This window comes from Eutrigla gurnardus (genome assembly GCF_963514095.1).
Source record: "Eutrigla gurnardus genome assembly, chromosome: 4".
Classification (NCBI taxonomy): Eukaryota; Metazoa; Chordata; class Actinopteri; order Perciformes; family Triglidae; genus Eutrigla; species Eutrigla gurnardus.
The window spans coordinates 3,305,802-3,328,134 of record NC_139918.1 but is presented as its reverse complement, the minus strand read 5'-3'; the positions used below and the strand labels follow the sequence as shown (position 1 = coordinate 3,328,134).

Here is a 22,333-nt window from a genome sequence, read left to right as displayed (position 1 = left end):
AGCGGTAGAGGATGGATGGATGGATCCTCACCCACAATGTCCCCAAGCACAGTGCTGTAGGTTGATGCTATGGCTGTCGGTTTTGATTATTTCAATTGAGAAAAATTGCTTTTTTTCTCTAGGTTATATCCACAAGTTGCAGTCAAATCAAATCTATTTGTCATAGCAGTTGGGAGCAAAACGTAGTAGCACACTTGCCAAACAGAATGTGAAAGGGAGTTAATTTAAGATGGAGATCGTATTATCATTTTTCTTATCCTCATCCTTTTTTTTCAAACTTGGGGATGATTCATGATTTTAATCATGCTTTTCCCTTTTTTAGAACTCTCTTTATTTTTTAAATGAATCATATTTTGGGGCATAAGAATAAAATAACTGAGCAAGAATAACAAAACACCTGCACCACCAGCAAAGCTGTCATAATAGTGTTGCTGATAGGATAAACTCCCCGAAATGTGAAGAGATGGCTCACTGTCAGGTTCATCCTCTGCAACCAGTGTGGCACCAAAGCATGGTGTAACCAGTGAGCCAACTGGTCACAGAAAATGATCCTAACAAAGTTAACCCTGTCTGCTACTAAATGATGTTCCCATAAAACCAAAGTACAGTCTTGGTGGTGTTTCCAGGGAAACTTACTTCTTTTTGGACAGAAAACCTGCAAAATGTTATTCATTAGTTGTGTGGGAACATCATTTTCAGGAGAGCTGGCTGGACAAAAGTGCGTTGATGAAGCAATAACTTGTTAAATGTTATGCATTTATCAGCTGTCTTATGAGCCACCATACTTCCATACTAATGTTGGACTGGCCACAGAAAACAGCAGGCATGGTGTCAGCAGCAGGGTCTACGGTCCCACTGCCTGCGGGATAGGGGTCAGCTAATATGCTCCTGTTGGTTATGTTTACTGTACAAATTGAGAGAAACGCGTGTTCAGAGAATTTTTCTTCATCCACCTACGTTCCTCCAAATATACTCATCATGTTTACGAACAGAAAATGGGTCTATAGTAGAATAAAGATGTTGAGATACATTTCAGTGGCAATGCTTTCTCTGTTTAAAGTTCATGTCATTCTGTGTCACAGGTACTTTATAGAAAACAAAGAGGAAAGACCTTCATATTTCTCTATCGGGGTGAACAGCGGCACCATCAGGACTACTCAGGTTCTGGACCGGGAGGAGACTGCATGGCATAACATCACTGTGATTGCTGCAGAGGTTGGTAAGTTCACAACAACTGACATGTGATACGTCAGACTGTCACTATCTGTTTTCTTCAGCATTACATCTATTTATTCATCCATCCTTACATCAATCCATCATACATCAATCCATCCATCAATCAGTCAATCCATCCATCATTCAATCCATGTTTCATCCCACCATTCCATCCATCCCTCCATCCACCCCTCCATCCATCATGGTTGGAATAAAATAATCCTTTTTTGAATGAAGATGTTACTTGTCTGTCTGTAGTCATCACACTGTAGTCTCACTCAATGTTCCAAGAACGGCACAGGATTTTACGAGTTATAGATTATGATCGCCATAGAAGACGACTTTGCTTCAGGTGGGTAAAGAGCAAGTTGAGCTGTGTGTTGAATGTAATGTAATGTAATAATCCTCTGCTGAAAACACCCTGTGTTTTCATTGGTAACATTCTGCTGTGTGTCAAAAAACAAGTAGTTATAAAGATACATCTCATACATATGATGTGTGTATGATGAATCTTTTTCTTTTAAACGATGTAGAAAAGTTGACATAAGGAATTTAAACAAAGTTTGGTGACTTTGATTCTTTTCTTTTTTAATGCAAATGTATATTGTTTCCAAATATCTTTGATCAGCCTCCTTGATTAAAAGTAAAGGCCGAGCCTTAAAACGTACAACATAAATGTAGAAATGTACTCAGCCAGAGCAGATGAATTGCTTCACAAAATACATTTCCATTTGTCTTTGCTTGACCTCAAAAACAAATGACAACATAACATTTTAAGGATATTTTTAGGAGGCTACTTAATTCTGTGTATTTCTTTAAAGGAATACTTCACCCATTTGCATTAAACTTTGTATAGTTAGAAACCAGGTAGTATGTTTGAATGGTCGTGCTTCATTCCGTCATTTTCCCAGAGATGGGAGATCTCCATATTTAAATTATGAAAAAGAGCCTCCAATGATGCAAATATCTACATTTTGCGTCATCAGAGCCTGCTTTGGTTAGAGGGGGTGAGACTACAACACTAGTGCCTCATGTTTTCCATAAAAATGCCATTTTATAATAAAAATGCCGCTCTGCGCTCTGTCCAAAATCCGCTGGCCACCAGTAGGCTCTGTGCCGCCGGTCGGTCCGCAATTGCCGCCGCTGTTCAGCTCCTCTCCTCTCATTTCTCTTAAGCTGATGCTTATCTTGCCAATTACCCTTCCCTCTACCCTTTACTGCACAGAAGTTTGAGTAATGGACTGAGGAGGGCCTTAATAAAGGCCACACAGCTCAGTGACTCTCATGCTGAGTCTCTGGGGATTCATCAAAGATCCAAACCTCCAGTTCAGGAGGGCACCTAGCATAAAGATTCTGCAGCAGGTCCCTCCTCATGTACGTCAGTGTGAGACTAATGTCAGTGCTGATGTTCGTCATGATGAGAGTAGAGAATAGTCAGAGAGAAATGAAAAGCCATCCTGTTTTTGTAAGTCAATCTCCTTCTACATGTCGATGTCAGGTCACCGGAGGGCAAAGAAAGGGCAAAAAAGATGCAGACTTATAATTTAGGTACAATGTCTTTATTTGAAAATCTGTTTTGTTACAAACTTTGTCTTCCTCAAGATCAGGGAAAATGTTTGTGCTGCATAATTGAATACAATGTCAAGATTTGATTACAACAGGGACATTTGCAATGTATAGAGCAGCAGGGAAAGAGAAATAATAAATAAGCAAACATGCAAGTGGTACAATTTAGTGTCTATACAAGAAATATATACACTTTAAAAAAGCAAACAATATAAAGAGTATCAATCATATGTACAGATAAGGTGCTCAAGAGAGTGCAGTCTATTGTTAGTTCTAGGCAAGGCAAGGCAAGGCAAATTTATTTATATAGCACCATTCGTACAAGCAGCAATTCATAGTGCTTTACAGAAAAAAATAAGATGAAAGAATAACATCATAAAAAGACAACAGAGTAGTCATACAATACAGGAAAATGAAATAGCCAATAATTAAAAATGATAAAATAAGCAATAAAACAAATGCACGAATAGTAAAACAAAGTCATTAAAACAATAATATGATTTTAAAAAAGCACATAAAGGTTTTAAGATTAGAAAGTTAAGATTACCTGCATGTTGGGTTATGGGAAAGCTGCAGTAAACAAAAGTGTTTTTAGGCCTGATTTTAAAAAGCTGATCGTCTGTGCACACCTCAGGTGTTCAGGGAGCTTGTTCCACAGGTGTGGAGCATAAAAACTGAACGCTGCCTTTTTGGTTCTGACCCTGGGAATGCAGAGTAAACCTGTCCCTGAAGACCTGAGGAGTCTGGGTGCTTCAGATCCAACAAGAAGCTCAGATATGTATTTTGGACCCAGACCATTCAGTGCCTTGTAGGCCAGTTCAGTCAGACAACTCACGTTTAACATATTTATTGTAGCAGCAGCACATAATTAGAGTTTGGCGTCTAGGCTCCGGCCTCATCACTCCCCAGCTTAACTTACAAGAGACAATGGGTAGTAATGAGTAAATATCTTAACCCCCCCTCCGGAGCCTACAGGTGGATGCTGGGGAGGTGGGAGGGGTTTGTACGAAGTTGACAGCAGTACTGGCATGCAGCAGAGGCAATGACAGCCAAAGGGGGGACACGGGAAACGTCATAGATTAAATAGACCGCCAAATAGGGAGGATGTGAGTGGGAGAAGATTATTGGACTATGAGGTATGTCACATGATTATGACGCCGCGGCTCGAGTTGTCTGCCTGAACTAGCTCGCAGGCTTCGCTCCATTTCAGTCAGACAACTCACGTTTAACATATTTATTGTAGCAGCAGCACATAATTAGAGTTTGGCGTCTAGGCTCCGGCCTCATCACTCCCCAGCTAAACTTACAAGAGACAATGGGTAGTGATGAGTAAATATCTTAACCCCCCAAAACGGTAACAGATCAGAGCCTGACGATGCTCATTGAAAACTTCTATGTGTAGGCCTCGGCGCCCGCTGCCGTGTGGCCATTACCCGTAGGCACCTTGGCTAGTAGGAGAATATACTTCCTTGTGACTGCTATGTGTGGACCTTGGCACCAGCCGCGATGTGGCCATTCCCCATAAGCGCCTTGGCTTATAGGAGAATATACTTCCTTGTGACTGCTATGTGTGGACCTTGGCACCAGCCGCCGTGTGGCCATTCCCCATAAGCACCTTGGCTTATAGGAGAATATACTTCCTTGTGACTGCTATGTGTGGACCTTGGCACCAGCCGCCGTGTGGCCATTCCCCATAAGCACCTGGCTTATAGGAGAATATACTTCCTTGTGACTGCTATGTGCTAGATGGAGTTCTCCACCCAGCAACCACCTGATATGCGGTGACGATCTTGGACAGCATGCATATACAAACATTTATTGAAAACATCAGGGGGTACAAGTACTCATGAGCTTTTGTGCTACTAGAATTTCCTTTCTATGTAGTCTGACATAACGCTGGAAGGCTGATGACGACCAGCGGCCCAGGGATTTGAGCGTTGAAGTTGACAGATGGAGGGCCGCGGTCGTGGCTGCGCCAATTCTTAGGGAGTGTGGGGAATAATGTTCGGGTGGAAGGCCGCATCCCAGACAAAGATGTCGCAGTTTGGAGGAGAACCAGGATCTCGTCATGGGTTTGCCATCATCCATGATGAACAGGGGAGTTAACCGATGGGTTGAGGAGCGAAGGTTCAGGAATGTTATCATGGAAGAGAAGGGACAGAAAGCAGTATTATTCTTGGCAATGACAATCTGAGTGCCCTGGCATGATCTGTCAGTCTTGGAGTGTTTTAGAAATAAAGTATACATGTCCTCTTCTAATGTTAAATCAGAGAAGGTGAGGTCGTGCTGTGGATTAAACAAACGTGATCTAGTTGTATATTCACCACATCTGAGAAACCCATAAAAAGCCATTAATAGGACTGCTTCCAGCATAGTGTCAATGTATGGTGAAAAACAACCTTGCCTTAACCTTGCCACCAAATTCTGAACCAGTGTGATAGTGAGAGGCATTCTTTTCTCAAGACCTGTGGGACGTGCCTTTTTTAGGCCATTGAGGAGTAGCTGGATGGAGGGATTCCCAAGAAGACTCTGGGATGCTGGCTCTTGGCATCGCATGTGGAACTGAATTCCTGCCAGCATGGCTTTGATGCTTTGCGTTTGAAGGTGGCGGGATTCGAATGAAAATGTAATAAATGCACAAACTACTGAGATATCTACTGGTAGTGGACTAAGTAGGAGGCTAGCACAGAAGGAGGAGTAGAAGAACCAGGCTGAATCATAGGCTTTAATGGTGCTTTTTGCTAGACCCATTCTCATGTATTTGGAGGCCGAGTTCAGCAGGCCCTGCAGGAGCCCAGGCTTGCTTAATTCAGAACCATCTGATTGAACGGAGGGCACGGCATACGGGAGGACTTGGCCTGGGGGCACATCGTTTTGAAATCCTGGAATTTGAAGCGAGAAAGAGCGTCAGCTATGCGATTTTCATGGCCGGGAATGTAGGTAGCTCGCAAGATGAAATTCTGCAGAACACAGAACCAGGTTAATCGTTGCATTAGACTGTTGATAATTGGTATTTTTGAACGACCCTTGTTGATTATTTCGACAGTGGCTGCATTGTCACAGAACACCATGATTTGTTTCCTGCCCCATTTGCTGCCCCATAGGGAGCAGGCAACGATGACGGGGTAAAGCTCATAAAGGGCTCTAGATTTGGCTTGATCATTTAGCGAATTAATTTCGGCTGGCCAGACATCTGCAAACCATTCATTCCTGTAGAACCCCCCAAAACCAATGGAAGGGGCTGCGTCAGTGAAGAACTGGAGGGAATCCGAGGACTCCACGAAGTCGTTATAAAAGAACGAGATGCCGTTCCATTTGTCGCAAAGCAAGGACCAGAAACGCAGATCTGAGCGACAGCCTTCATCTAAGACCACGTTGTCTCTAATATTTTGAGATCAAGCAGTACCAAACTGTTGCTTTTGATGCATCACTGTTTAGGTGTATGTTGTTTAGGACTTTAGTTAGTGCAGTCTCAGTGCTGTGATGTGGCCGAAATCCCGACTGAAAAACATTAAAAAGATTGTTTTGAATCATGGAGTAAAGTTGTTGGTAAACTGCCCTTTCAATGATCTTCGCCAGAAATGCTAAATTTGATATTGGCCTATAGTTGCTCATGGCTAAGGCATCCAGATTAGGCTTCTTCAATAGGGGCTTGATCACTGCAGTTTTCAAGGCTTCGGGAAAATGTCCCAACTGAAGGGAGGTGTTTACTATGTTCAGCACTTCTGGTGCAACACTGTTAAAAATATTTTTAAAGAAGTTTGTGGGCAGCAGATCAAGACAGCAGGTAGTGGACTTTAGCTGTTGAACAGTTTCAGTCAGAGATGCACAGTCTAAAAGTTCAAAGTGTTGTAGATTCATTAGCGAATTTGGAAGCATAAGTGACATAGCCATGTTCCCTGAGGTGGAGCTACACATTGTTTGTCTTATCTTCAGAATTTTATCGGTGAAGAAATTTGCAAAGTCATTGCACGACTTGCTGGACAGGAGCTCAGGAGGGACTAATGGCGAGGGGTTTGTCAGTCTGTCGACAATGGCAAATAAGGTGCGGGAATTATTATTTTTGTTGATAAACTCTGAGAAAAAGGACTGACTTGTCCCTTTCAATTCCTGATTGTAGATACGGAGACTGTCTTTGTAGATGTCGTAGTGGACCTGTAGTTTAGATTTTCGCCACCTACGTTCGGCCTGTCTACACTTTGTTCTTTGAGCTCTCACTGCTGTGGCATTTCTCCATGGGGACTTTTTCCTTCCAGATAAAAACCTTGGTCTGTAGGTCTGCAATAGCATCCATAAGATTCATAACATTGGAGCTAAAACCATCCACAAGGTCATCGACAGAGGCTAAGGGCAGAGTTGGTGATGGTGTAAAGGCCTGCATGAACAATGCGCTGGTATTTTCACGCCTTTTGATCACCTCTGGTTCTTTTCTGCTACTGCTGGCAGAGAGGGTCGTTTTAAAAAATACACAGTGGTGATCGGAAAGAGCAACATCAGTCACCATAACATCAGAAATGTTGAGACCCTTGGAAATAATCAGATCCAGTATATGCCCCTTATTGTGGGTAGGTTCAGTCAGTCACGTGGAGCAGACTGTACAGCATGCAGCAGATTAGCCGCTAGCGTCCGGCTACCCAGCCCGTTGGGGTGGACTCCGTCACTTCCAAAGAAGGAAGAGCGGTTCCAGAACAAATTAAAGTTTTCAATGAAACCTATTTTGTGGGGTCTACAGGCAGAGTGAAGAAATGTGTTGAGGCTTAGGATTCTGCTGAAGCTCCTTAAAATCCTTCTTGGTCAGCTCAGACTGCTAGCGAGCCGTGTCATTAGACCCCACGTGAACGATCACTCGGTGGACAGTAGACGGGAGCGAGCACAGCAGCCCCGGGAGTTTCTCCAAGAGGACCCGGACCGTGGCCCCGGGAATGCAGTGTGTGATTGCGTTGAAGAAGCGGGTGTTTCTGGTTATGGAGTCCCCAACTATCAGTGTGGTAGGAGAGAAGAGGGGGCGCGAATATGATGATGGTGGTTGAGGATTTGGAGGAGACCGACCTGTCTGGTGTTGTGGTGAGGCAGTGACCGAGGTGGGAGAGGAGCGAGGAAAACTTCCAGAGCGTCTCATCACGGCGTCTTTCAGCAGCATACGTCGGGAAGAAGAGGCCCTTGACCGGGACGGGGGCTGTAGTTTTCCCATAAAATCGGAGGCCATTTCTTCAGTGTTTATAACCTGCAACAGAGTTGTTGTGGCCATCGGAGCCGTTGACTGAGGGGGGTCCAGGTGAGGGGCCGCCAGGTCCCTCGCAGTCGGACCATCAGCCGGGTGGACCGGAGCGTCAGCAGACAGTGGCGCATAATAGTTTGAGAGGCACAGGCGAGGAGGTGAAACAGCCCCGTCTGAGCAGCCCTTACGACCGTGGATCACTACCTCCGACCAAGACGGCTGATGGCTCAGGGTCAAGCAGGAGGACGGTCGTGGAGGACAGGTGTCAGGATCCCATACCACTGTGTCCTGGATGTTAACGCTGAGCGAGGAAATCCGTTTGGCCTGCTCCACGGCTATTTCCCTGAAGCTCGATAAAAGTGAGTCTTTATTTTTGAGTTCATTGGAGCTTTATGTCTTCTCTGTGGTCAGTGATCTTCTTGTTTGCTTTTAGAAGTAAAATGCAATCTTCAGAGTTCACAGAAGGCATGCTTGGTGGCCTTGTTTGTCAAACAATTTAGCTTTACCTTTTAAGTTAAAGTTTTTCCTTTCTGTCTCAGTCTGTCAAAGCTTCAAATAACTTACATCTTCTTCACGTATTTTCCCGTCTTGTTCGACATTTTTCATATTTGTTTCTGAATCAAAAAACTGAGGACTTGACGTCAAATGGAGCTATATTTGAGGGCAGCCGTATCAGAGCGTAGCTAAGGTAGAGCTTTCTACTGTGTGTGGTCTACTGAGAGCAGAGCTGGTTGTACAGTCTGCCTCCGATACCGCTCCTTCAGACACCTCGGGTGGATGAGTCTGTCACTGGAGGAGCTTCCCAGTGCTCTGATGGTGTCCTGCAGCGGCTGGGGCCCCATTCTCTACCAGAGATGACAACTTGGACATCCTTCTCCTCTCTCCCACCACCTCCACTGTGTCAAGGGAGAATCCCAGGACTGAGCAGGCCTTCCTTATCCAGCCTCTTCCTGTCAGCTCTCCGGCTGATGCTGCCCCAGCAGACCACTCCAAAAAAGATGGCCGATGCCACCAGAGTGTCATAAACAGACGCGCAGCTTGTGAACAGGCAAGGCAGGCAACTGCAGGCAACTGCACCGGGCCCCCAAGGGCCGACAAACTTCACACCATAGCAATGACTCATAATAACTGCATTGACTGCATCTCCCTCTAAGGAAAAATTCAACGACAACAAGTTGGAAATCCCCCTTAAGGGGGCCCCCATGTTGTTATTCCCATCAATTGTCATGATTCGTCAAATATCGAAAGTCAATGAATGAAAATGAGGAGAAGTTATCCTTCTGGAAACAAAAAAAGAAAGTGAAAAAAAGAAGATGAAGAAAAAAGAAGGCAAGGCAGTGGTAAGTGGAGCAGATTATGATGATTAGCTGGAGCCTCATCCCACTCCTCCGTTCTCATTCTCCTCGACCTATCTGCTGCATTCGACACAGTCAACCACCAAATCCTCCTCTCCACTCTGGCGAACTTGGCATAACTGACTTTGCTCTAACCTGGTTCACATCATACCTGACAAATCGCTCCTTTCAGGTCACATGGAATGGCTCTATGTCCAAACCCTGTTCTCTGGACACGGGTGTCCCTCAAGGCTCAGTATTAGGACCGCTTCTGTTCTCACTATACACCAGATCACTAGGTTCTGTTATTACATCGCATGGATTCTCCTACCATTGTTATGCAGATGACACCCAGCTGTTCCTCTCTTTTCCCCCAACCTCTGACACTCACATTGCAACTCGCATCTCGGACTGTCTGGCTGACATCTCTGTCTGGACAACTGCACATCACCTCAAGCTTAACCTGAATAAAACCGAACTCCTCTTCATCCCAGGGAAAGACTGCCCTCGCATGGACCTGTCGGTCACTGTCGAGGGCATCACAGTATTGCCGTCGTCAACTGCGAGGAACCTGGGTGTAATCCTCGATGACCAACTATCCTGCACCCCCAACATCACTGCTGTGGCCCGATCCTGCGGATTTGCCCTCTACAATATCCGCAGGATTCGGACCTTCCTCACACAGGATGCAACGCAACTCCTCGTCCAAACACTGGTCATCTCCCGCCTTGACTTCTGCAACTCTCTCCTGGCCAGACTCCCGGCCTCTGCGATTAAACCATTGCAGCGTATCCAGAACACTGCAGCACGCCTTATCTTCAATCTACCCAAATTCTCCCATGTGACCCCCCTCCTCCGTGACCTCCACAGGCTCCCTGTTGCAGCACGCATCCAATTCAAGACGATGGCACTGGCCTTCAGGGCCATCAATGGAACGGCACCCATCTACCTTCAAACACTGGTCAAACCTCATGCCCCAAAGCGAGCACTTCGCTCCTCTACTTCAGCTGGCCGGCTACTACCACCATCGCTGAAATCAAACAAATGTGGCTCAGCAAAGTCCAGACTCTTCTCTGTTCCCCCGCCTCAGTGGTGGAACGAACTCCCGACTAATGTCAGGACAGCAGAGTCATTTGCCATCTTCCGAAAAAGGCTGAAGACTCACCTGTTCAGACTTCACCTCGACTCTACATATCATGACCCACTAACACCCCCCCCCCCCAAAAAAAACCTTACCTATAGCACTCTGATCATAGCACTGTCGCTCTTAACACTACGTTACTCAGATGAGGACCTAACACTTGTTCTATTTTTAGCTCTTTATCAGCAATGATACGTTGTGGTTTCTTTGTTTCCTTCTTTTGACAAATGTACTTATTGTAAGTCGCTTTGGACAAAAGCGTCTGCTAAATGACCTAAATGTAAATGTAAATGTAATTGTCTGCTCTTCAAACCATCTCAGTGCAGAAGAAGGACTCAGAGACAATGTCCACAGCAACCAGCATAAAGGGTGAACTCATGACATGGAGTTTTGTACTGTGCACTGTAATCTGGTACAACATATTGTATCAGATCAACCATGTCAGCAAGATTCTGAGAGATAGCAGAAAACCTAGAGATTTACAGGACATTCCCTGTAAGAAGACAGCGGAAAACAACCTGGCAGTTCCTATATGAGGACAGAGAAGAAATGCAATCCACTCCAGATGAGCACTTTAACAGAGTTTTTTCTGCCCCTAGTGCACACAGCCCTCAACAGCTTAAATATCAGATTTTCAAAACTGGAAGATGTTTATGGCCTTTATGGCTTTCTGTTCTCAAAAACAAATATGTCAGAGACTATTCAGAGTGGCACACTTGCAGAAAACTGTAAGAAACTGGAGAAAACACAACACGACAGATTCTGAGGATTTGATTCTGGAGGTCAGGGCTGCAGTCTATGCCTTTCCTGATCATGTATCTTCATCCCAGAGAGAAATGCGTGATTACATTTACAAGGAACATCTCCTGGTTCTCTATGGAAACATTGCACTTCGTCTGCTACTAACTCTTCCAGTCACTGTTGCCTCTGGAGATAGAAGCTTCTCAGCTTTAAAACTAATCAAAATCTCAGGTCAGCCATGTCTCAAGAGAGACTTTCAGGACTGGCTCTTATTTCAATAGAGCACAATGTGTGAAGGACTTTGGATTTGGAGGACATAGTGGCAGCATTTGCCCTAGCAAAGGCCCGTAAACAGCATTTGTAGTTTGTTTGCTATTATATACATATTCTGTAGCACATTTCAAGGGTTTTGATGAGCACTGGAATTGTAATGTGGGTTGTATACAATGTGACAACTTTGAAGTTATTTAAGATGGTATTGTTCTTTTATATTATATTCAAAATAAAACTTTTTTTGTACAAGACACTGTTTTGGTCAGATTATTTATAACATAATGGTGATGAAAGTTGGTTGGAGGGGCCCCCTAGGAATTAAAGCCTAGGGCCTCATCAGACTCTCAAATCGCCACTGGTGATAAAAGGTTTTTATGAGCGATAGAGTCAGCTCTGGCCATTCCTATAAAAGAGAAGAGAATAGATGCAAATTTGTGCCGGGTGGTGCAAATAACCCGATGTGAATAAGGCATTTTCATGTGAGTTGAAATAGTTTCACCATCCATCGTCTGCCGTCTACCTCTTACCCTGTTTTCAAGGTTGTGGGGGGGCTGGAGCCGATCCAGGGGCAGGGTACACCCTGGACAGGACGCCAGTCTATTGCAGGGCCGACATGTAGAGACAGACAGGCAACCAGTCTATCACAGGGCTGACGCGTAGAGACAGACAGGTAACCAGTCTATCACAGGGCTGACATGTAGAGACAGACAACCATTCACACTCACATTCACACCTACGGGCAATTTAGAGCCATCGAGCGACCTATCCCCATCCTGGAGGAAGCTGAAATATCTTCACTTGAGTGAGAAATTTGTCTGACGCTGTGAATCTTATCACTGTTGAGATTGTCCTCCTGTTGTCCTGATGTTGCTGAATCAGGGATGTAGAAAACAAATGTTGTGTCTGTGGTCACCCAGTGCTCCATGATAGTACCCCATTAAAGTAACAGACCAAACTATGTGGAGAAATGTAGTTGTGTGTTCTGCTCGTCACTACTTGCATGAGGCAGTACCTTCAGCCCAATCAGGTTGCACAGGTAGTCCAGCTCCTCCTGGATCCACATCCATATGTGAGCTATGCTGTTTCTCCCAGCACAGTCTCAAGAGCATGGAGATACCAGGAGACCGGCCAGTACGCCAGGAGAGCTGGACAGGGCCATAGAAGGGCATCAACCCAGCAGCAGGACCGGCATCTGCTCCTTTGTGGTGGAGGAACAGGAGGAGGTCTACCAGAGTCCTACAACCTGATCTCCAGCAGGCTATTGGTATGCATGTTTCTGACCAAACTGTCACAAAGAGACTCCACAAGGGTGGAATGAGGGCCTGACATCCTCTACCAGGTTTGCCATTGGCCCCCATTTCTCTTCACATATAAGATGGGGATGCATATCCTGGGAGGGTCGCACAGACCTCCATGTCATAGCCAACGGTACCATGACTGCTCTAGGTACCAGGTTGAAATCAGAGCGATTATCAGACTGTATGCTGGTACAGTGGGCCCTGGGTTCCTCCTGGTACAGTGGGCCCTGGGTTGCTGCTAGTGCAGTTGGCCCTGGGTTCCTCCTGGTGCACTGGGCCCTGGGTGCCTCTTGGTGCAGGACAATGCCCAACTTCATGTGACCAGAGTGTGTAGGCAGTTCCTGGATGACCAAGGCATCGACGCCATTAACTGGACCTCCCTTTCTCCTTACCTAAATCCAATTGAGGACTTATGGAGCGTTATACAGGGGCATCTGACACTGCCAAGTACCGCCACAGACTGTCCTGATCTAGCTCTGGGGGGGAAACCCCCCAGGACACCATCCTTGTAAGAAGTTCATACATACAGGCTGGTGTCAAACACACTACTGAGTCACATTATGAGTTGCTGACAATTCACCTGTTGGATCAGTGAATTCATTTTATGCTCTGATTTTGGTGTTATTTATAATCAAGCAGTGGGTTCATGATTGTGGTTTCCATTCTGTTCTCAACAATTATTTTCAATGTTATATTAAATATATTTTTAAATGGATGAGAGCAGAGCGGTGAAATTAGGTGAGGTGGGAAGAGAACACCAGTAACAGTAGTGGTGCTGAAATGAACATCTCTACAACCACATATTTGGTAGCTCAAGGCACCGGGAGAAAACAAGGAGACAAGGAGAAGCCAGTTTTGGTGCAAAGAAACCCAGAATTATAGTCAAATGATAAAAAAAAGAGAGAATACAGGCAGATACAGACACCAGCACACACTGAGTGAGAGGGATTCTTTTTAACAGACTATACATTGTTTCTTAACAAATGATTGCATATGATAAGTAAACGGTCAGCATTATTTTAAGATGAAAAACAAAACAGAGCAACATTCTCTTTATTACCCTTTTGTTTTGCTCTCTTCCCTTCCCCTTTCCCATATACTTACTTATACATATATACTACCTCAGCTTTTTACAAGAGACACACTCTGTACTTTACTCTTGTTATTACTATTATTTTATATATTATTATTTCTTGCATGAAAAGGCCCTGGATGGGGATTTGGTTTATTCTAGGTTGTCTGAGTGGGCTAGGGGCTCAAATACAGGGATATCACCTTGGAACCAACTTCCAATATATCTGATCCAAAAGGCTGCTATGTTACAGTATCAGGTCATTCACTGAATAGTATATGCCCCAACTTGGGATGACGATAAATTCATATCCAAATTATTTTTATTGATACCTAATCTTAATGCTCACCATATATTTATTGGAGGTGATTTCAATCAGGGCTGCACGGTGATGTAGTGGTTAACACTGTTGCCTCACAGTAAGAGGGGCCTCGGTTTGAGTCACGGTTCGGGTTTCTTCTGTGTGGAGTTTGCATGTTCTCCACATGTTAGCGTGGGTTCTCTCCAGGTTCTTCAGCTTCCTCCCACAGTCCAAAGATATGCAGGATGGGGATAGGTTAATTGATCACTCTAAAAAGTTGCCCATAGGTGCCTATAATGTGAGTGGGAATGGTTCTGTGTCTCTCCATGTCAGCCCTGTGATGTGGTTACTTGTGCAGGTGTACCCTGCCTGCACCCAATGACAGCTGGGATCGACTCCAGCACCTCCGCAACCCTGAATACAGGATAAGCGGTTGAAAATGGATGGCTGGATGTATTTAATTCAGGTCCAGAATACTGAACTTAACTCTACAAAGCCAACATAATGGAGCTCTGATGCGACGATTCACGACGGCAACCGGGAGAGAGTTAGAGATATGCTTGAGATATTAGTGTTTGTGGAAAAAACAAGCTCATCCTTAGAAAGTGGAGCAACATAAATGCAGCAAAGTAGAGACAGTTGGTGTGTGAGGCAATTACTGCCTGAATTACATTTTTTTGCGCTCTCAAACTATTTTTTAAACACATTAGACAATTTTCCAACTCTTAGGGCATCAACACACCTACCACACACAGGGGTAGATTTACTAAGACTTGTTGTTGCGAGATTGCAACAACAGCGCATGCAGTGCTTTCTCATTTTGCATTGTATTTATCAAACCTGACAGCCACCGGGCAAACAGTGCATACTCCGCCCTCAAGCGCCTCTAAAAGCAATGAACGGGCCCGCATGTATCTAACACGGATCCTGGAACGACAAAGAAGAAAGTGCTAAAAAGCACATAACGAACCAAGGAAACGGTAGCGTACAACAGGGCAGGGGCGAGGATAACTGGTTCAGGTCCACCAGAAATTAATGTCTAGTTACGTGCAGCAAAACTGGCCAGAGCGGTAACCAAATGATGTCGCCACCAGCAAGAGACGAACAATCGCTCTGCAGCGATGCAGAGGACCTCCGACGTTCCATCCAGACCTGAGACACCCAGAACTGCACCATCCAGACCTGAGACATCCAGACCTGAGACATGCAGACCTGAGACATGAGACATCCAGACCTGAGGCATCCAGACCTGAGACATGCAGACCTGAGACATCCAGACCTGAGACATCCAGACCTGAGACATGCAGACCTGAGACATCCAGACCTGAAACATGCAGACCTGAGACATGCAGACCTGAGACATCCAGACCTGAAACATGCAGACCTGAGATATCCAGACCTGAGACATGCACATCCGTGACCACTCGTGTTCTCAGGAAAAGAAAAATCCCTGAGCAAACCGTCTCAGATACACCATTCACTAAAAAATAATAAAGAACACAAAAACTGAATTGTTCCAGGCTGTGTTGATTATTTATTTTCTCATTTTTATTTACAATCAATTTCAACATAATGTAGATCAAGTCCAGTAACTGTATTATTGCATGGCTGCTTAATCTGCAACGAGGATTTCTGGTTCGCATGATTGATAAAGTATGATTCGTGTGGTGCTTCCTGGTTAAAACCTGCTTTTACGAGGCGGAGAATTTCCGCCGCAAAATAGAGGTGCGCTCTCACTCGCAGTTTTTGTAAATACCGGGGAATATATAATTAGGCGCAGTTAACGCTAATACCATCTTTTATCGCGGAACTCCAACTTTCCCCATGACCCTCCCACGAGCGCAGATTGAAAGCGCTACTTGCCTCTTTCCGCTCATTTGGCAGGCAATCTGCACTTTTACGCAAGTACGCCCCATTTGTAAATACCGTTCCATGTTTTTACGTGCCAGTTACAAACAGATAGCGCCTCAAGTGGACGCAAATGCGTTAGTGAATCTGGCCCACAATTGGCAAAACTGTTAATTTCATGCTCAAAAGCACACATTGTTAACTAAACTAAACAGTCATTTTCAAAATACAATACTACACTAACACAACACACTATTAATGACCCATTTCAGAGTAGCTATATAGAACGTAAGACAGAACTGCAGTAAAGGCTTATTTGCAACAGGACATCACTGCAAGATAACCATCGTCTGCCTCTCCCTTGTCCGGTTACTTGTCTTCCTCTCCCTTGTCCTAGTACTCATCTTTCTCTCCCCTGTCCTGGTTCTCGTATTTCTCTCCCTTGTCCTGATACTCGTCCTCCTCTCCCTCTTGCAGGCATTTCCTACTTTCTTTGTGTTGCTCTCTATTGTTCCTTTCCACACAAGATCAGCCCAAAAAGGTCCTCTTTACTGGATAACATATGAGCTGTGTCCCAATTCAGGGTCTGCAGCCTTCGGAGGACCCAGCCTTCGCGGTCTACGGAGGCGACACCTTTGGAGACTCCTCCGAAGGCTGGGTCAACCGTCGGTAAATGGGACGGTCTAACCTACGGAGCATTTCCTGATTGCGTCGCGACGTCATCACTTCTGCCGGCCAAGCCCGGGAAAAACACCAGTCAAAACAAAAATACGACAGACGAACATGATGGAGAGTTTTTAATATATGTATATACATTTTTTTTTCTTTTAATTTAATTAAATTTTTATTTTTTTGAGCAAGAGGAGAGGCGGCTGCGGCGACAACGGCGGCTTGTTTATCTCCGACTGGGAGAGCCGTGGGGAGGTAACGTTAAAGCCGTTATTTTAACCCATATTAATGTTCATACATAGCTAGCGTAGTACGGTATCATTAATAAATGATACCGCTAAGTGACAAGCCATATTAAGTATATATATATATAGATTGACATGGATAATGTCATTTAACCATAAGACTTAATACAGGGTTCGTACAGGTGCTTAAAATGTAAAATCTTTGGAAATGCTGTAATTTTAATGCTGTTTTTCAAGGTCTGAAAAGTGCTTGAATTTAAGTCTAAATCCTTGGCTTATAAAGTGATTAAATTGAATAGTAAAATGTGTACGAACCCTGTAAATAACCCTGACTTAATTCAATATTTTATTCTTGCCTCTCTTTTAAACATTTTAGTGACATGGCATCCGTCGATTGCATCAGTTCTGCAAACCCCGATGATGGACGATGTGGTGGACAGTGGAGACATGCATCCCACACCCCCCACCTTCCAGATGATGTCCCACTCAGAGCCAGAAGAGTCCAGGGTCCTTAGCATCCCATCCAGTCCAGCAGCACCACCAGGGACTCCTGCTCAGTCAATAGGCTACTGTATATATGTTCTCTGTAAATAGTTATTTCTGATGATCTTTTGTAAATAGTTCAACATGTTAAGAACACCCACTTGTCAATAGTTATTGTAACTTTGTAAATATCTGTTAATTACACAAAAAATAAATTATTTTCTTGTCACTGAAAAGCAGTTCAAAAGTTGACTTTAGTTGTAAATAAGAAATGGAACAGATAATGTTACAGGTTATAATATTTTAATTTAACTATATACAATATTTGGAAAAGAAAATGGAACAATACAATATTTTTAATTAACAATTTAAATTACATATCAACACAGAACTTAATCGAACAGAAAAAAAACATCCACCACCCCCCAAAAAATTCAATGCCGTCTCAACCTCTCCAATAAACTAAAAAGTCTCTCCATCCTCTCTCTGCTCTCTTTTTCTCTCTTTCCTCGCTCTCCCTCTGTAACTTCATGTCCTCCCTGATCAAATCCAGCATTCATCTGTTTTCCTCGTTCTTGCTGCTGTCGGTGGTCCTGTGTTCTTGGCCTCAACAGGTGGTCGTTCTCATCCCGGACCCGGAGTTTGATCAAATCCTCAGTCTGCTCCTTGCTCTCTACAACAAAAGGACATGTGAAGCACATTTCCTGTTATGTCAACATGCAAAATGATCGTACGATATAATAACGATATTAACAGTAATAATGCTCCTAAGGTTAGCTCTGTATTCAATCCAAACGTTTACAGTTTTACAGCCTAGAAATACAGCGGGGCTCACAACCCATCATTAACGTTATATATTCAGCTGCGAGAGGAGCGAACTGTAGCCTACACAACTTACAACGAGAACAAATTAACTTAACAGCTCCACGGTTACAATAAGATATAAGTTACCATCGGAGCTTGTAACATTTAAAAGTGAAGAGTTTTAGGCTTACGTTACGTTTAAAGGCTAACGTTAACTGAGCTCCTCGTATCAACAGCCTTAAGCTACATCACGTAGCTGGCCCTACATTCCGGTGGCTACACGTATTAGCATTATTAACTTCACGCATTTTAACACTCAAATGTGTTTTAAGGCCCCTTGAACGTCCGACGTTAAGCAAAAACCCGTTACTTACATTTAAATGTGTATTCGGCACTGCTGCCGGTGCCGGAGCTGCTGCCGTCTTTCGCCGCCATTGTTGGTTGAACAGCGGCGCGCAAAGCATCGTGGGATATGGGAGGCCGCGAAGGATAGTAGCGGTGCATCCTCCGAATACGGGGGAAAGGAGGACACATTTGTCGGCCGCATTTGGAGGAGCCTTCGAATTTAGACGAATTGGGACAGCCTTCGCGCAGCTCTGTGACGTAAGCGGCCTTCAAATGCAGCCTCCGAAGGCTGCAGACCCTGAATTGGGACACAGCTATGGTCATGTGATTAAAAGTTTCCTAGATGGAATTGAGCTGTGATTGATCTATTTTATTAACTTCAATCAGCTGTTTCTCAGTAGCAATGGAAAAATTACAGGGTATATATTTGTGTTGTAATCTACAATATGAACCGCTTTTCACTTTGACTTTAGCTGTTGTTGAACATGATGTTATCTGTTCTGACATACATTGTCAAAGCATTAGTACATTTGGCAGTAAAAATCTATTAAGTATTGGTTGAGCTTGTGTGTAAAAGAAGTTCAGGCATTTTGAATTTGTGTTAATTTAATGCATTTTGTGTCAAAGCAATATGAAATGTGTTAATTGTAGAGCTTACAAGGAAGGATGTTGTAACTGTGATGTGTTAAAAGTTTAGGAAAATTGTTTAAAGTATAGAAAAAATTGCCATAGCAATCATAGAAAAATTGGAATGCTGACCACTGCACAGGTGAGGTGCAATCCCACAGGCACAAAAAGAACGTCAGTTACAATGGTAACTGAACTAACGATTAAGTTAACTCTCGTATTAGAATGGAAAACTGAGTGTATCCCTCTTTTCAGGGTTAACAAACTCAGTTTTAGCTAAACCTGCTTTATAGAATACACCCCTGGTGTCAGCTGATAAAACAACAAATATTTTCTTAAGTAATACAAATATAATGCAGCAACTTCTACCTGTTTCTTGTGTACTTTTTTAGATAACCCTCGTATGATGAGTCACGTCCCAGTCACCATCCAGGTCCTGGACGTCAATGACAACGTCCCAGCCATCTCCGGGGGCAACGGCGATGTAATAGTATGTGACAGCACCAAAAGTGGACAGGTGGGTTGTTATTGCTCCTGCCTAGATGATCAGTGGGGGTTTGCAAATAGATCATGATATCATGGCCTTAAAAATTGTATTATTATAAAAAATATTTTTGAAAAAAAAAAGAAAATGAAGACATTACACAAAAATATTACTTGGCCGCATCAAGCTCTCAATTAATTGAACAGCTCAACAGAGTGGAACAAAAAATTAACTTTGTAGTCCCATTATTACTAAATAATAAACACACACACACACACACACACACACAAAGAACTATAATTTGGTTTGAAGGTTGTATGTAGCATGTAGGAGTCTCTCAGCTGCTCTGAATCTGCTGGTTCATCAGCTCATACTTGTGTATCTCTTCCCAGAATGCAGCAGGGTGAACAGACTGTGTATTTTTAATACCTGGACCCTGTGCAGGCACCTCTTGTCACCAATATCACTGATGCGGGTAGATGGTACCAATGATGTTCTTTTGAGTCCTCCTGACCTGGACTTTTGTAATGTTTAAAATCAGGATGTTTTCTCCAATATAAACAGCTGGTGGCCCTCTCCACTCTGGTGCCATTCAACCATTGAAGAAGAAGAAGCAGATTTTTATTTGACATTTTTATCTGTGTTAATCACAAATATGTGTGAAAAGCGAGGGTCTCCTTTTCCCAGAGCCTACCGTGTTTCCCTGAAGTTAACACACATACCGTCACAATAGCCACACTACATTTCCCAGCATGCAACACATCAGCTGCCGTCACGGCGGCGTTACACTACTACAGTAGCGACCAACGTGGTCGGCTAAGCGAACAGACATAAACAACCACAACACACGTCAGTTCAGTTCACTCCATTTATTTACATAACAACACAGCGAACAGTGGGGAGCCCACTGATTCAGCTACATAATTCACCATGTTAATAATACATTTTATAGAGACCAAACACAGTCGACTCACATTCTTCTGGTCTGTCCGCATACTGGTCCATGTGGAAACGCGTGCCACGTAGTGTTGTTTTTGGCGGCCTGTTTTACTTTTAGTTTTAGTCTAGTCTTTGTCTCAAGCTATCATTTTAGTTTTTATCAGTTTTAGTCATGTTCATCCTATTTTTAGTCTAGTCAAGTTTCAGTCGACTAAAAGTCTGAGCATTTTAGTATTATTTTAGTCAGAATTGTCCATGACTATTTTAGTCTAGTTTTAGTCGACGAAAACTGTTGACATTCTAGTCTAGTTTTAGTCAAAGATTGTATTTAGCCAAACCCATTTCACAATTCAAACAAGGTTATCTTATTATTATATTATTATTACCTTATGCACTCAAGAATACATCCATTCCAGACACAGAAGACGCTCTGATTTGAATTTACAACATATTATTTTACTAACCAAAAATGTTATCGTCACATGACCAGCATTTTGGCATCTCGTCTTGTTTTCCTCATATAAATGATAAAGGTTCGTTGACGACGATATTAAGTCATGATTTTCATTAACGAAAGCAACACTACCCAGATACACATTTAATACAGTATAACTGTCAAAAAATAATGCCAATAAATATTACTAATATTTATTGCCATTATTTTATACTTTATATTTTCATACTTATTTGACTCTCTTTCTTCTCTTTCTCTTATAACTGCAGCTATATTATTTCCCGAGGGATTACTTACAGATATTTATGAACAAATATAAATAAATGCGAATGAGGTTGCAAACTACAAATAGCCTACAGATCGCGTCTAACAGGATGTAACTTTTTCTATGACTTCCTGTCAAATATTCGAAGGCCGATGGAAACTGTCCGACCGGAGCGCAGAGTTTAGGCTCCGCCTCCTGCTGCTCCGCTGATCTCGTCTGCTTTCCAGGCGAGGCGCAGTTCATCTCGAATGAGCAGACTGATAATAACGCGACTTAACGAGACGAAACAACGTTACAACATTTCGTCTCGCCTCGTTTTGGTCAACGAAAATGAAGAGACATTTTAGCATAGTTTTTATTTTGTAAACCACATATAGTCTCGTTTTTATTCGTCTACGATATTGCATTATATATTTAATTATCGTTATCGTCACACGACCAGCAATTTCGTTGTGTCTCGTCTCGTTTTCCTCACGTGATAAAGGTTCGATGACGACGATATTTTGTCATAATTTTCGTTAACGAAAGCAACACTAGTGCCATGTCGGAGCCAGTTCCTTAGAATGGGGTTTGCGAAGGGTGGGGTGGTGAGTAGGCATGCGGATTTCAGTTGTAATTTTTTATTGCTGATGTGATGTTTTTATATTACAAGGTTTGTATGGGAAAAATATAGGATGTTTAGTAATAATAATATATAATGGAAAAGATATTTCTGTATGGCTACGATATTGTGAATTGTGCATTTTGGTATGGTGCTTACCTCTCCTAGTGGGCTCTCCCAATAAGGGGTTGATGGGTAGGCCTACTTAAGGCTAAGGAGGGGAATGGCCTGGGGGCAGTGGCAGCCTTAGGCATCTGGGGGCCCGTTTCAATACTATGTATGAGGCCCTATCCCATGAAACATTTAATTACTGATATGTTTGCGCCCATGCGTCTCTGATGCATTGAAACCTGAAAGGATGCAGCGGCCGCTACTTTCAAATTAAAAGCCCCCCGCTAAGAACCCAGTTC

The 22,333-nt window shown here is 43.5% G+C and overlaps 1 protein-coding gene across 1 annotated transcript in view; it reads left to right on the top strand.

Moving 5' to 3' along the window:
• The window catches only part of LOC311012482 (cadherin-18-like), a gene marked incomplete at its 5' end in the record, with an annotated part of 195,881 nt that overhangs the window by 135,199 nt on the left and 38,349 nt on the right, over positions 1-22,333 (top strand). The window contains 2 exons of the mRNA XM_084007943.1: positions 1,083-1,219; positions 19,573-19,697. Of these exons, the coding sequence (XP_083864069.1) occupies positions 1,083-1,219; positions 19,573-19,697 (262 nt within the window). The remainder of the gene's footprint in view (positions 1-1,082; positions 1,220-19,572; positions 19,698-22,333) is intronic.